General features: G+C 48.5%; 1 protein-coding gene across 1 annotated transcript in view; it reads right to left on the reverse strand.

The window, feature by feature from the left end:
• The window catches only part of TMOD1 (tropomodulin 1), a 25581-nt gene extending 12111 nt beyond the window's left edge, over nt 1-13470 (reverse strand). The window contains exons 1-3 of the mRNA XM_027748100.2: nt 13433-13470; nt 3892-4055; nt 1887-2043 (exon numbers count right to left, since the gene is read on the reverse strand). Coding sequence (XP_027603901.1) covers nt 1887-2043; nt 3892-4011 — 277 coding nt within the window. The 5' untranslated portion in view covers nt 4012-4055; nt 13433-13470. The remainder of the gene's footprint in view (nt 1-1886; nt 2044-3891; nt 4056-13432) is intronic.
• Nucleotides 13471-15889: the final 2419 nt, after the last annotated feature.

The raw sequence follows: 15889 nt of genomic DNA on the forward strand, positions 1-15889 counted from the left end.
CTGCCTGTGCTCTGCCACCCTGACAGAGAGGGCAGGAATCTGCCTCCTGGGACACAGCTGCTCTCACAAAAATAGGCAGAACGTCATGTGTGCCTGCAGAGCCAGGCATCTTCTGGGTACTCAGCAGCAAAATGTCTGCTCTGGCTTGGTGTGGAGATCTGGAACCCCTATCCCACAGGATGCATGGCTTGGGAGACTGCACATACTATCTGGTCTATGCAACATCAGCAGGGAACAGGAGAAACAGGGCAAGTTTAATTCTGCTGTCATGCAGTAACTCCTTTCCTCACCTCAGTGTCAACAAAATTTCTGTGGTTTAATTCTAAGTTAATTTTAATTAACTGATAGTTAATTCCTAACTTTCAGAAAGTTTTGTGTCTCAGCCATGCTTTGTTATGAGATTGAACTTTAAATGAAATGGTGAATGTAAACACAGTGTTTTATGTCATAATACAGCATGCATGAACAGCCCAACTCCTACTCTGTCCAGCAGCACAGCCAGGGAGAGCACTTCCCATGGACAAACTAGTAAATCACCCTCCAAATGTGGTGATTTATTTACAGCTCTGTCACAGCTGTGAATATGTAATTTACCATCTCTGGCTCACAGTCAATGTAAGAAGTGTCTTCCTCTCAACAGCATGTTACAAGTGAAAATATGTTTAATGCATTTGAGATCACATCAGGCTGAAGCATAAGGAGTTCAGACCAGAAGCTGAAGACTCGAGATGCCTGAAATACCTCTGTCCCCTGCAAAGCACTGCTTCTACCTGCTGGGCTAGGGCATGTCTGAAATTACCAAATTAGTCTTCCTGATTGCACTCAATTTATTCTTTTAATTTCTTTTTCTCAAGGAGTACTCTTTTTTTCTTTTCTCCTCTTTTTTTTTTTTTGTCTAAAAATACCACCTCAGGTTTTATTAAATGAACAGATTTAACACAAGCTCTTCCTAAGAGAGCCATATGAGTCTGTAAGGAGACCCCTTTGAGAAAGACCTCAGTTGGAAAACCTCCTCAATATGCCTACATTTTTGTGCACTTCCTTTTTTGACACAGGGCAACCATTCATGTGAACAGTGCCCAACCAGATCATCTGCTGCAGAGGGACCATGGTACAGAGGGAGACACAACAGCAGAAGAGAGATGCTGAGAAGCTTCTCAAACCCAGAGGCAAGGACTGACCAGCGCATGTCCCATGTCAGATGATATTCAGAGTGCTAATGGGAACAGGGAAGTTATTTGCATAATGGGTCGTGTATGAGGAGAACAGGAAAAGATGCCAGAAGCAGAGGACAGAGAAGAGGCAACCTTGCTCACAGGCCTCAGGGTCATGCAGAGCAGGAGTGCAGCAGCTGCTGTAGGGTATGGTGCAGGAAGACACAAACATGTGACCTGCAGGAGACTGGGAAGTAAAGCTGCAGTTGTCAAGAGGTGATGGAGGTTAGAAAGAAACGGTTGGGACTCATCACAGCTGTGGAGTTTCTGTATGATGAGAAGCTCAGAGTGTTGGGATGGAGTGTGAAAGGAAACAGTGCAACATGGAGCACAGCATGTGGAGCTCACAGGAGGACAGGCCAGAGGAGGAGATAGAAGATGAAAGGATAGAAGGCGATGTCTTCTCCAGAGCCTGATACAGCTGCAGTGGCGTGGGGACAGAATGAGGCTGCACAGTGGTACAGCCTTCTGTCCAGTACTTGACAATATATCAGGTAGTATCCAAATCAGCAGGCCCAGAGACCTCTTGAGCACACCCCAGTTTATCAGGGGTTAGACAGCAGTGGTGTCAAAATGAAGTTTTAGCAATGCAGGTTAGACACAACCCTTCTCCTGTGCACCCACTGTGCCTTCATCATGATGCACCCAGCATGGTGCACAGGATGACCATACCTCTCTTTTCACCCGTGAAAGGAACCAAGTCTTCTCTGTCTTTAATGTCCTTTGCCTGCTTTTCTAGGTGGGCCATGAGTTCCTCCCTTTTGAATGGGCCAGTTGGTGGCTTTTGCGTCTGATCCCGCTGCCGGAGCCCTGCCGGCAGCAATGCGTTCTAGACATGAAGGGGAGAAACACAGGTTATCTCTGCAGCCCATGATCCCCATCCATCAAACACTCTCCCCTCTCCACTTCCCTCATTGCACTGCCTTTCTTCCACATTGCTGGATAATTTGCTTCTCCTTGTGTGAAAGGTTATCTCCATCCAGCCCCACTAATTCCCACCTCATCCAAGACATGTGATGCTCCTTCCCTGCTCCAGTTTCAAATGCTGCCAAGTAGATGTTCTCTGCAACTGCAGCTCCAGCCCTTTCCTCTGGAGGCTCTCAGCCACCTTCTGCCCCCTGTATGAGTCTGTTCAAGTGCCCACACGCCCCATGTGTCCCAACAAGAATCAGTTCAGTGAAATCTCATGATCTCTCACAGAGCAGACCAGAGAGTCATGGTGGTCCCCTCTGCCTTTCATGATCCCTCAAAAACTGCAGGCAGGGTCTCACAGAGAAGGTCACTCGGTTGCAGAACAAGACCCCTGTGAACCTCAGCCTGTTTTCAAGCTGCTTCCTTGTTATTCAGTCACATTAACCACCACGGGAAGTTGCTTTGTGCCTGACACATACGGCACGTAAACACCTGCTTATATTTAAATATAGAACAGCCTTAATGCAGTAAGACTATTCCCAGATTTGACACTAAGCATGTTCTTTAAAGCTTTACTGGATAGAAGTCAACATTTACTTTTTAAGACATTCAAGGTGATGTTGAACAACGCAGTGATTTTTCCATGCCCGCCTGATAAAAGTAGTTCATTACAATTTAAATCTGTTTCAATGACAAGCCTGGGAAGGAAAATTACTAACGAGAGGCAATTAGACCTAGGCAGCCTTGGAGGGCAACAGAGGAGAACTGTGTGAATGCCCAAGCAGGGAGGAATAGGAGACAACTTGCTTCCTCAGGCTTCATGTTGTGAGAGGTAACCATGCGATCTTCAAGCTTAAACTTCTGCACTCAGACTACACCTGTACTGATAGACATCCACAATTATTTTACCCTTCTGCATCTTTCACAGAATGCTGCCTGCCTCTGTGTCTGCTGAGGCAGCTGGAACTGAGGCAGCCCATCAGCCCAGACACTTAATCCTGGGAGCTAGCTTGCCACCTCTTAAATACTTTCCTATGTTGCAATTAAAAATACTGATGATGCAATCTACGCCTCTCATCATTTACTCCAGAAACACTAACTGCATGTTACAGGAACAATTTCTCACTTGGCAGTGCCCAAACTCATCATGTAACATTGCCATAACCCAGAGGCCTGCCAGTTGGCTCTGCACATCCCCTGCTAGGACCATGGGACAATGCTGCCTCCAAAAACCTTTCACCAGCTTGGCACCAGCAGACCCCATGTTTGCATATATGTAGCTCCTGCTGATGTTGGGAGGTTGCTAAAAATAAATTGTCCCACTTTGCAAAACTCTGGGATTTGGCTTTCTGCCTAAATGGAAGGAAATACAGACCATTTGAAGTTTGTTACAAAACCCCCAAAACCCAACAACCCACAAAGCATTCCCTCCAAGGTGCCCTGATCAGAAACAGAGATCCATTTTCTGCAGGTTTACTGCCCTGCACCAGCACTGGCTCATATGCTCACAGTGCTCATCACATCTGAGCACACACACCAGGGAAAAAGCAGGAAAGCAGAAACAGACACACATCTAGACTGTGCTTGCAGTGGCAAAAATTTCTTCTGCTCACCTGCAGTCAGTCTCTTCCACTCTTGCACTGAGTACCAAAGATCCCAAAGGATCTGCCAAGGATCTCACTGAAATAGAGATTACTAATGCAGCCCTTTCCCCCACAACTACAGAGATTTATCACCTAGCAAATCTCGTTCAAAAGTTACTTACATCAGGATCCAGCTCTTCCAGTTCATTCTCTAACTTCCTGAGCTCCTCCTCTGTCAGAGCTCCAAGGATCTTGTCTTCATCCAGGTCTCGGTATTTTTCTAGCTCCTTTCTGTAGGACATCTTAGAGGAGTCTTGTGGATCTCACTTTTATGCTGAAACAGAACCTGAAATGAAAACAAGAAGCGTTAACACTGAACACGTGAAACATGACACTGTAGCCTGTCTGGTTGGGGAACACTGAATACCCCAGAGCTGCAAAAGATTTATGCTTAAAGCACAGCTGATTTCTAAGACAGGACAGATTGCTCAGGGCTCCCCACCCATATCCTACAAGCACTTAACAGCCCATGGTGATGAGAGTGGCACAACTGCCGGCAGCTCATTGCCCCATTCATGGACTTATGGGGCAGCACAGAGGGAGAACTTCATACAGGGCCCTGGTTAGAGATGTTTTCCTGCAAGCAGTGCTGTATGTTACTGAAGTGTCCTAGGCATTTATTTCCCTGAAGGACAGTAAACCAGAAATCATCAATAAACCAGAAGTTGGCAGGTCTCATGTCCTTACGAGCCCCCAGTAACACTTCCCTGCACTTGGCACTCCAGATAACCTTGTCACCAGATGGGAAAACAGATTTGTAGCACCACTGAGTACCTCTGAGCCCTGCAAACCTCCATGAGGCTACAGTGCACAGAACTTCTGCCCGTGTTTTAAAGCCACAAGGAGATCAGGAAGTATTATCCACACATGTCCAGGAGGCTGCCAGTTAAACGTGCTGTTTAGTGACCCACCTTCCCTGAGACAACACATTTGAACAGCTGCTGGCTAAGCAGATGACCTGTTTGCTACTGCACGTTCCAAACCAACCCTGCAAGAAGAGAAGTGTGACTAACGTACTGAATGGCCTACATGGATAATCCCTGCTGACCCAAAAGTTTGGCCCACATCTCCCAATACAAAATGCCGTACACAGTCACACACATGTAACTGGACCCATGCAAGCAAAAAGACTGTAGAGGACCTTCTACAAAGGTCACTGTGTTTAATATGTGCAGGTGGGTTAGAAACACACTCGGTACAACACACAGAAGTGTATCCAACTCTGCTCTTTTGCTGACAGTCCCCTTCTGTTCCATAGTACCGTCTGTACATTTACATTTTTTCCGCTCAGTTTTTGTGGAGAAAAACTGAACTCTAGATAATTTAAAATTGCTTTTCCCAAAGTTTTTCTGTTCTCTTGAATGACATTTACATTAAAATAACAGTAAGGCCTCTGCATTTTTTAAGGAGTCAAACATCTTTCAAATTTCTATAAATGGGCTTTTTTCAGCTCAGTGGAACATCAGAGCCCTACTCCAAGTCTCATCTCTCAAGCTTTGCTTGTCCTCTCAGGACAGATTATGCTCTTATGATCATCACTCTTCATTGGTGGAGAAGTTTCCTTATACAAGTTGCAACACAGTTGCTGTTCTAGACAGGAAAATTATCTTTAGCTTGGTCACAAAAGGGCACAGTAACACACATATTCTCGCTCAACAGCAAGCCCTTAAATTTAGAGCTGTCATTTGGTCAGACATTCGGTTTCCCACTGGTGTGATGGCAACTCCTGCATCACTTGCATTCCTGCCACTCGCCACTTAGGAGGTGAAGCATCAGGAGATGGTGCCTCCTGGATGAGAGAACCAGCCCCTGAAGCTCCCAGAGCTGGGAGGGTGAAACCCAGCTTTTCATTGGGCTGGTTTGTTCCATGCAGTGACCATCAGCCTGTGGGCACCGGAGTCCAGGGCAACAGGAGGGTGAAGGAGGAAGCACAGGTGATGGGACTCCATGGGTTTGGCTAAATGAGGCAGTGGGGCCCCCCACATGCCTGTGCTTTACCAGTGCCCTACAGCAGTCAGTGCAAGGCTCCTTGAGCAGTGAGAGTGGCATGCAGCAGTCGTGCAACCACACACCAGTCAGCCCAGGAGCCACATCCAGCAGCTCGTCCCCTGCAAGACTGCCCTTCCTGCTGGCATAGAGAAGGGCAGAGCCTTTATTGCAGTTACCCATGAACACTGATGCCGGAGACCCTAGAAAAGCAGCCTGGATTTGGATCTGGAGCTGTGCTGCGCCACTGCAACCTTAGACTGAAGTGCATGAACCACAGCTAATCTGTGATTTTTGGTTTTGACCATTTCACTGTAGAAGGAGCTGGAGCTACAAGCAGGCAGGAAGGCAGAGAATAATCCACCCCAGGCTGCTAAATTTCCTGTAATGGCTTAAAATACCTACACCTGCCATGCACATGGCAATCTCTGTCTTGGCTACGTGAGCACAACTACTCCCAGAGGCAGCTGCAGTCCCTTCCCAGCAATCCAGGGTAGTCTGCAAGCGTGGCTTATCTGGGACCAGAGCGCAGCCACCACGGGGCTGACCTTGTTGTCTCGCACCAGAAGGACAGAGATGTCAGCACCGAGAGGCGAAAGGCAGGACAGACGGCGGATGTCAGTGCACACAGGCAACACTTCTGGAAAACGCTTCAGGTTTCAAAGCATCTTGCAGAGATATGAAGCCGGGGCTGCATATAGCAAAGGCCCTGAGGGTTCAGGACAGGTGCAGAGCCTGCTGAAACACAGCTGAAATCCCCGTGGGGAGAATTTCGTTTGCCATCTACCCCAAACAGAGCTGCCAGGAGGGGACAGTGCCCTCACAGCCTTGCTGGTGCAGGCGGATGGTGCTGGCACCTCGCACAGCTCCCGCAGAAAGCCCATCAGGAGCGCTGCTTGACAGGAGCACTAGCCCTGCCCGCGGCAGCAGGACATTCTGTACTGCTCCCCTGCCTGTTGAACGAGCTGTTCAGCATTGTGTCCTCCAGCACAGCCTCCAGGACCAGTATGTTCGCTGGCTCTCCCTTATCTCTACCTCCCAGCCCTCTTCTACCCTATCTTGCTAATGAGTGCTGGGAGAAAAAGCAAAAGAGCCCATCTGCTGTAAATGGCAAGAGGGCTTTGCACTGCCAAAAATAAGAAAGCAGGTAAATTCTGCCTAAGCACAACTGTTCTAGTTTACACAGCGTACTCAAACAACCACTGCCACAAACAGCTCTCCCTGACCTGTGCTAGGGTACAAGCACAGCTTAACACAGGTCCTGCCCCCAACTGAGCTCAAACAAATGAAAAAGATCCTCCAGCACAACTGCAGTGTTATGTTCAGATTTTAAATCCACAAACTGCTAAACATTCAGGGAAGAGTTAACCATAATTCACCACAAATCTCCGTCAAATCTATTTGCAATGCTCAAATAAGATGGCAGCTCTGATTTTTTGTTATTTTTCATTAAACCTGCCACTTTTCATTCAATCAACTAAGGAGGCATCACAAAAGAATACACAAGTAATACACAGAAACCATACAGGACCAACACTATTACAATTTTAAGACCTCAAAACTTTAAAATTCACATAGACTACCAAGATAGCAAGATATTAGGTCCCCTTCATCAAAGAACTTGTCAAACACATGAGATGACAGCTCAAACACTAACACTTGGTAAGTCTGAAGAGCACATAGGTGGGAATCCGTGATGATCATTAAAAATGTTAAAGGAGAAAAATGAAATTGGTTGGGAGAAAGACATAGGTCATCTGCAGGGAAGACTGTTCATGTCATGAATATAGGAAAACAAAACAAAACAAAGGCAACATTTATGATTATGAGGAGGATGGAATAGTTTCTTTCTGAAGGGTCCAAATCTGCTGAACAAATACATGGATGCTGAAAACAAGCGAAAATGAAAAGCATCCTGTACAATACTGGAAATAATTACTGAACCACCACCAAAAGGCAGAGAATGGGAATCCTGCGTACTCTGGCCTGCGAGAGAGCCACGACTGAAAAAATTAACATCCCTGCCTTAGACAACTTTCAAATCTACTGCAAAACTTTTTCTGTGTGCTGAAATTTGAAAAGAGACCAAGGGGCTTGTTTTTGGGCATAAAGAGGTGGCCAAATGTCACCAACTCGGATACTGACGATTCTTGGAAAAACTGCCAAGTTTGAAGGCAGAAGTCTATTCAGGATAAAAACTGTTTTTAAGCAGCAGTGGAGGCAGGAATTAACCTCGTGGCTTGAGAACAATTCCTCACAGAGGATTTTGATTTATGAGGGTTTTTTTAATAGCTTAAGTATAAACGTGAGTCAAAGTTCAGAGCTATTATTTTTGCAATTTAAAAATAACAAACCAATGTCAACCAACCCCTCTGCACTTGCTGTAATTTCTGTTTTTTCTTTTCTTTGATTTGTAGCATAACTTTAAAGATAAATGCCAGAGTTTTTTGTTGGGATTTTTTTTTTGTTGGTTTTTGTTGGTTTTTTGTTGAGGAACTACATATAGCTCAAGTGACCATTTCCTATAAACTCAACAGAAATTAAGTACTTTCTGTGCATACACTTAGACCTCAATAAATCACCCAGGTGTAGATCCAAGATTCATGCTGTGCAGATGAGAGGAGCAAATCAGCTCCAGCTGGTTCCTAAATGAAAACTGTGTTTTTATGTGGCCTATCAGTCCTCTGGGAAACCTTAAAGCCATTCGCTAACCCTCAATGAAATCTCATGCAGGACCCAAACCCTAATTTATTGACCGGCTGCAAAGGGTCTGTCAGCCTGGAGTTCTCCTTTGGACGACAGTCAAGGAATGAAGAAGAGTCGGGGCATTTGCAGGGAGGTCTAAGGGAAAGCAAGGGATACCAGAACCACTTGGAGAAGGGGTAGCTGTAACATGTGGTAGAGCTGGGGCAGACACAGTAGGGATGAAGGATGAAAAAGTCTCTGCTGACTCTGCCGCTCATGGGACAACTTTCAAACCCTGAGCTTGCACCCCAGCACAATTGGGTGCTGGTGTACAAGAACCTGACTCCACAGCCACCCTGATGTTTGAGTCACTGAGCAACCCAACATCACCAGTTCCTTGGAGTTTCAAGAACTGACCAACAAATTATGGCCAGATCCAGTAGCAAGAGAGGAAAAGATGAATATCAGCTTCTACTAAAAACATGAATCTATGTGAATTTTGCAAAACCCAGTAGGAAATCAGAGCAGAGTAGAGGAGGAGCTGGATCCATCCCCAGTGTCAAAACACAGCTGTACACAATCATAGTCTTGACCACTGAGTTCTTGCTATCACCAGTTACCCTGCTCATGAGGGATGTCAGCGCGGTTGTGCTGCTACAGGAATGGTCTCCTCCTAACACACAAGTACAAACATCACACCTGGACCCCACAGTCCCTTCTCTGGTAGACATAACCTGAGCCTAGTAGTGGCCTTACAAGTGATCACTTGAGATACAGGCATTCAGAAGTTTACCCCATTTCAAATGAATACTTTTTTTCCCTAAAAGTCGAGTCTTTGGCTTGGACAAATCAAAGGAAGGTAAATATCTAAAGCCAGGCCTTTAAGGGAATGGTCTCCTGCACATTTTTTTGTAGATTCTTTTTCAGGCAGATCTCATTTTCTCAGAGAGGGAGGAAAACATCTTTTTAACAAGCCATAAACACAGACCCAGGCTGCAGCATCAAGCTGCAGGTTGTTGGCCTGCTGGGGCTCTGCATCACCACCTTGAACACACAAGATGTTGAAACCTCTTGTTAGAGCTACAAGAGACTTCCTATGGACTCTGCACTGGATTTGCAGTCCAAGCTGCATTAGAAAATGTCTAGCCAGGAAATCCACATAGGTGGGTATTCCCCTCTGCTTAGCTCCACTGAGGCTGCAGCTGGATGCTGCATCCAATTCGATGTCTCCTAGTAGAAGGCAGGTCTTCCCAAGCTGCAAAGAGTCCAGTACAGAGCCATCAGGATGGGCAGGAGGCTGGAACACATAAGCTGTGAGGAGACACAAAGGGAACTGGACTTTTTCAGCATTGAGAGGGGAATGCTGCAGGGGATGTAATTGCAGTCAGTCAGTCATGTGCTGCCTAAAGGGAAAGGGTTTCTAAAGACAAAATCAGGCTTTCCTTAGAGGTGCACAGAAGGGGCAACAGAAATAGGCTGAGGCAAGGGGAAGCCTCCTTAATGGAGAAGTGCTACAGCCCTTGGATGGGGATCTGAGAGGTGGCGGAATCTCCATCCTTGGGTATACAACGCTCAACTAGTCAAGGCCCTGGGGAAACTGATCTAGTTATGAGGCTAGGCCTGCTCAGAGGAGAACATCGGACAAGGAACTTCCAGAGGTCCCTTCCCAATCAAACCTTCTCTGACTTGGTCTCTAAAGAATGCACAGGTATGTCCAACTGTCCAGGTTCCTCCTCTGAATGCCAGGAGGTTACACAGGATGGGTACTGGGCTGAAAGCTGACCCCCTCCATTTCACAAAAACTTGTTTTCTGCACTCATCAGTTTGAATTCTGGTTCTAGTTCAACACAGGAGGGAAGAGGGTTTAGTTGCCTTTCCCCTGAAACAGTTAAACCACTACCAGTTCCAACATGACTGAAATTCTCCTTGCTCCTGCAGCATGACAGTGAGTCACTCAGCCTCCAGGAGACCATCATAGTACCTTGTTTTGCAGCTTTCTCACACTGAGAGCCCTTGTGCAGCTTGAGGAGTAGCCAAGCATCATCTGGAACAGTTCTTAATAAAACAGAGCATACAAGAGAGTTGATGTCCCCGGCCCCTGCTCAGCAAGCAATACCCATCAGGTATATCTTCATCTCTTAGTCTTTCCAGGGCAGAGCTGGCAGTGCTAGCACATTCATGCCCTGGATGAGGAGAGTGAACAGAGAAAAGACAGGGGATATTCCAGATGGTGAGAAGCTCTGTCTTGTCAGATTCAGAAGGCAGAGCTTATCATACACTCTCATTGCTTCAGGCAAGCCAGCCATCAACTAGAAAGACTGAGGCCTCAGCCTCCTGGCAAAAAGCTCATGCCTAAGCAAATCCAACAGGGAATCTGCTGGCCCTTCAGGAAACTCAAACTTCCGAAGGAAGGTCTAGATATCCTCTGGTTTGATAAAAATCTCCCAACCAGCAGCTGTAAACCTGACACCCTAAAATTCATGTTTGAAGGGAAACAACTGGAAGAAGGTATTTTGGATCTATTAAAGTACACCATAACTTCTGCCTCTGTCAGTGACATGCCAGCCATGCAGAACAAATGACGTGATTTGGAGTCATCCTCACCACCCAGAACCCTGCAGCAATGAAGTTCAATAGGCCATAGACAAGACTTACTGATGATGCCACATCATTCCTATAGGTATCCTCATGCCAGAGCTGACATTCCCACCCTTGCACATGACAGCTCCACAGCAAACAGCTTGTTGTCTGACGTCATGCACACTCTAGGGAAGGCTCCCTGTGCTCAACCAAAGCGACCTCTCCCTTTATCCACTGGTGCTGAGAAAAGTCTCATGCTGTTTGCCCTCTCCTGGGTCTTCCTCTCAGCTCACCCAGGTCCTAACCTGATATTCAAAAAATGTCTGTATCTCCTAGCCCTCCTCTTGCCAACACTCCTGCAGCCTGCAAGCCACACCACTCAGTACCAGCTTTTACCAAGGGGTTTTTCTCACCAGCAAATAGCCTGGATGTCTGGTGACCAGGCCAAGACCTGCCAAAGCCCCAGCACAAAGCATCCCAGCTGTATCTCCCCCACTTTGCATATTTTTAAGGCACATGCTTGTAAGCACAGTTATGTGTTCTCCTATTTGGAGTGAGGTTCTCTCATGCACCTGGCATGCACTTAGTTGCTTAATTACTAATCCCTATGAAAAGTGCGTAGGCACACTTAAGTCATTAGTGACACCGAGCACTCAGTTCCTGCTCTGTAACTTGAACCTTTCACTTGGAAACTTTGCAGCCAGCGCAATCTCCTCTGAAAAGGGATCCTGGGTTTCTTGCCTGAGTTTCTGTTAGTCCTCAAATGGATACCCCTGTTCCTCTGGCAGGGGACCCGATGGGTGTAATGCCTTGTACTGAGCAGTGTCTTGGATCCTTTGATAGACAATGGCCATGCCAGACTGCCAGGCACAAAGCACAGCAAGCTGTTAGCAGTAACACACCCGTGTCTGCATGTCCCAATCCCACCCCACTGCTAGTGTGGCTGAAGCAGAGGGAATGGAAGCAAAATGTCTCATCGCTGGTGCAGCCAATAAGCCCTGGATAGGTTGATGCCCAATGAATACCATAGCAAAATGAGAATTCCGTAGCAAAAAAAGACTTCCAGCAGAAATGAGTGTGTGGTGTACACTGTGCAACAAATCTGAATGAGGCACTTAACAGAGGCGAGACCATCACACAATCCTCCAAGGCCTGCAGAAATGAAGACACCACCTCCAGCTGGGAGAGCTACTTAAATGCACAGTGCTTGAATGGGGCAGAACGCTGGAGAAGCACCACTTCAGCCTTGCTTCCATGTTTCTCCCCAGGTTGCAGCCAGCGGGGATTTTATGTACACTTAAAAACAACTTCAGCCACATGGCTGAGCACCCTTCTGGCTCAAGGCCCAATACCCACGGAAAGATGTAACACAAGTAGAGAGGACCTCCACATAAGGGTGGAGCAGCTGGCCTAGAAGGGAGGCAGAGGGCAATGGATTCTGTCCACCAAACCATCCATGACCATTTAAAAAGCAGAAGCAGATAGATGAGCACATCAGGATGGCACATCAGTGGGGAGAGAAGCTGTGTCCATCAGAGTGAAGAAATGTTAACTTTGGGACAGGCTGCGCCTTTCAATCAAAGCAGACAAAGTACAGCCACGGAAAATATGGCTATTTCAAGCTGGACAAAGTCTGGCCATGGAAAATACACCACAAGGACTCAAGGAGTCTTTCCTCCTGCTGATTTGTACTTTTCCCTTTCAAAAGCAGCACAGATTTCTATTGATCCATTATCCGGAAAATAATTTCCTAGAAGAGCTCCCAGGACTACAAACGCAACAGCAGTAAAAAAGAACTCAGTGCCCTTTGCAACCCGCTCAGCGTGGTGCGGGGCCCTCTCTTCCCTCCCCGCTCCAGCACCCCCGATCCCCGCCGGGCTCTGCCGCGGACACGCGTGAGCGCTGCCGGCTGCCATCCATCCCAGCCCGACGCCTCTCGCCGCGGGCTCCCGGCTGCTCCTGCCGAAGGACACAGCCACCCTCATCCCGGGGACTCCGGCTGCCTGCCGAGGGACACAGCCACCCTCATCCCGGAGATTCTGGCTGCTCCTGCCGAGGGACACAGCCGCCCTCATCCCGGGGACTCCGGCTGCCGCAGCTCCCGCCGCCGGCTCCGCGCATCCCGGCGCAGCGCACCCAACTCCGGGCACGGCTCCCGGCGGGCAGGCAAGTGTGCTGGCAGGCAGGCAGAGAGAGGCAGACGGACATGCACGCATGGAGGGAGGCAGGCAGGGAGGGAGGGAAGGAGGGAGGGAGGCCCAACACCCAGGCAGTCCCCCCTGTCCGGCGTAATTAGGGAGGCAGCGCTCGCTATTTATGCCGAGCTGGTGCCGCCCGGTGCCGGACAAACGTTCTGCCCAGATATGGGTCGCGCCGGGCCGGGCCCACCACGCCGCCGCAGGCTTACCGCACCTGTGAGCCGAGCCGAGCTGAGCCGAGCTGAGCCGAGCCGAGCTGAGCCGAGCCGAGCTGAGCCGAGCCGAGCCGAGCCGAGCTGAGCCGAGCCGAGCTGAGCCGAGCCCGGGCGGCGCGTCCTTGCCCGCGCCGGCTCCGCCGCTGCCGGGGGCGGGGGTCCAGCCCCGGCCGTGGCCCCGGCCCGGCCGTCACTCAGCGGGGCCGGCCCCGCCGCCCCTCCCGGCCGAGAACAGCTGCTCCCGGCTCAGCCCCCGCCCCGGGTCGGCGTTGGGTTGGTCCTCACCCTCCGCCCGCACCTGGGGTGGCAAACGCGCACCGTCCATCCCCGGGGCAGCGTGGGCGCTGCGGAGGGCGGCAGCAAGGGCAGCGTTTGCTTCCAAAGGGTCTTTCCTGCTTTTTAACGATTCAGATACGCTGAAGGAGCCTGCCTTGTGTCCCATGGCAACTTCCCTCACAGTGCGGAGCCAAACACCTCGGCAAATCGCCTTTTGGGAAACCCCAGAAGATGTGCACGCATCTTCATGGGGATCCAGGTCACTGTAAAGTACCCTGAGACTATGCCTGGAAAAACTCCTTCCCGGGATGAGTGCTGCAGCACTGGGACAGGGGGCGCAGGGGACTCTCAAGGCTCAGCCAGACCAAGTCACAGCCACTCAGACCTCTGGCAGGACGGCACCACTACCAGTACTGCAGGGAACCTGTGGCTGCAAGCATGGGCACTTTATAAAAGCCACTTCCCCACAAACACCATCTGTATCAAAGTACCTATTCATCCTGTCTTACTTTACTCCCTATCAATTTGCCCCATACCTCCAGTGACAGCCACCTCCTACCTAGAGCAGCTTCAAGTCTGCCACCAGCCCAGGAGAGCTGCCTTCCAACCTTATGGTGTCCATAGTGTCGATGTTGCTGCCAAATCTCCTTTCCCCTATCTCACCTTTGACTCACTTTAAAAAGTTATTATAGGACAAATCCATGGGGCTTTAACAAATCTCCCACAAAGTGTCAGCCCCAAGCTCCCCCTCCTCTCTGCTCTCCAGTCTCCACAAGCCACAAGCAAAGAGTGGAGAGCGTCCCAGATTTATCAGAGGAGGGCAGTCCATCTGAATGCTTCTCCAGCCCTATACTTCCCAGACCTAGCGATGACCCTCATCTGAAAATGCCTCCAGTCTCCATGAGATGGTATCTGACTTTTTTTGCATGGCTTGTCATACAGCTGACTTGGCTGGCACTGAAGTTCCACGTCCCATGGCATTTGGGAAAGATCTGCAGTTAGCCTTGGAAATATAGTGCACAGCTGGGCCAAATGAAGAATACAAATGGATTCAGTGCATGCCTTGCTGAGGTGAGCAGGATTATGGCTCAGGTCATTGTCATCATCCCAGCCGCTGGCAGGAGAGAAAAGGGCACTCAGAACCACCCAATTCCCACAAATGCCTGAGTTTGTTCAGGCTGAAGAAGCCTGACTGGTACCAGACCAGACAAACCTGGACACCAGTGTCTATGCCACCTGTTTACCAACTGCCTTTCTCAACGCTGTGCCAGCTGTGAGTGGCTCAGGAAGGGATCCACTGGCACCACCAAGCTTCCCTACTAAGGCCACATTGGTTTGGCTCTCTGAGATACATAGCCACTTATTTTTTATCCCGGCTGGCCGCTGTCACATCTAGCTTTGTGTGCAACAGCAGCTCATCCAAGGTGAGCGCTACAGTCCCTTTAGAATGCACTTGGCCTGTCTCCATCAGGCAAGACATTAACGCATCTTCTCAGCACATTTGTTTTCAGTGTATCAGTGATACTTTTTCACCTGTCTGCCATGACACACTGCAGGAATGAACACTGCAAGTAAAATGTACCATGCAGCACTTTTCACAAGACACTGAGTTTCACTAACTACACGTAGGCTCTAGAGGAAGTGGCTCAGCATGCTTGAACCATGTCTGCTCAGATCACAACCTCCTGCCCTAGCCAACTTCTAACTTCACAGGGCAGAACAATTCTCCTAGACTTCCAGTCCAATCTGAAAATATCAGCAAAGAACAAAACAACACAAAAGGAAGCTCTCAAGCTTTATGAATGTCTGAAGTGATGTTTTTTTCATGGCATGACTCTTCTTCACTTTTCTTGTCTAATACAAGCAGCACATGAGAATGTAGGCTCTCTCCAAGGTTTGCCTCATGCACAGTAACTGTGAGGACAAAGGATGAGTGCGGTGAAAACACAGAGACAAAAGATCCTTGCAACAAAATTCTTCTCAAATGGGGAAAGAGGAGTCCAGGAGTGGAAACCTTGGAGATAAGAATTCATTTTGGGATGGCAAAGAGGGTTCTCACATTTCTCTGATTAAATAAGAGTTCCTCAAAATGACCCAGGGTGAACACACTGGGAGAAGAGAACAGGTAAACTATAACTTTGTAAAGTCAACAAAATACAGCTGAGATAGAATAAACAGAA

The sequence above is a fragment of the Pipra filicauda genome, unplaced genomic scaffold (assembly GCF_003945595.2).
Source record: "Pipra filicauda isolate LSUMZ 115617 unplaced genomic scaffold, ASM394559v2 scaffold11_size5308982_pilon, whole genome shotgun sequence".
Lineage (NCBI taxonomy): Eukaryota > Metazoa > Chordata > Aves > Passeriformes > Pipridae > Pipra > Pipra filicauda.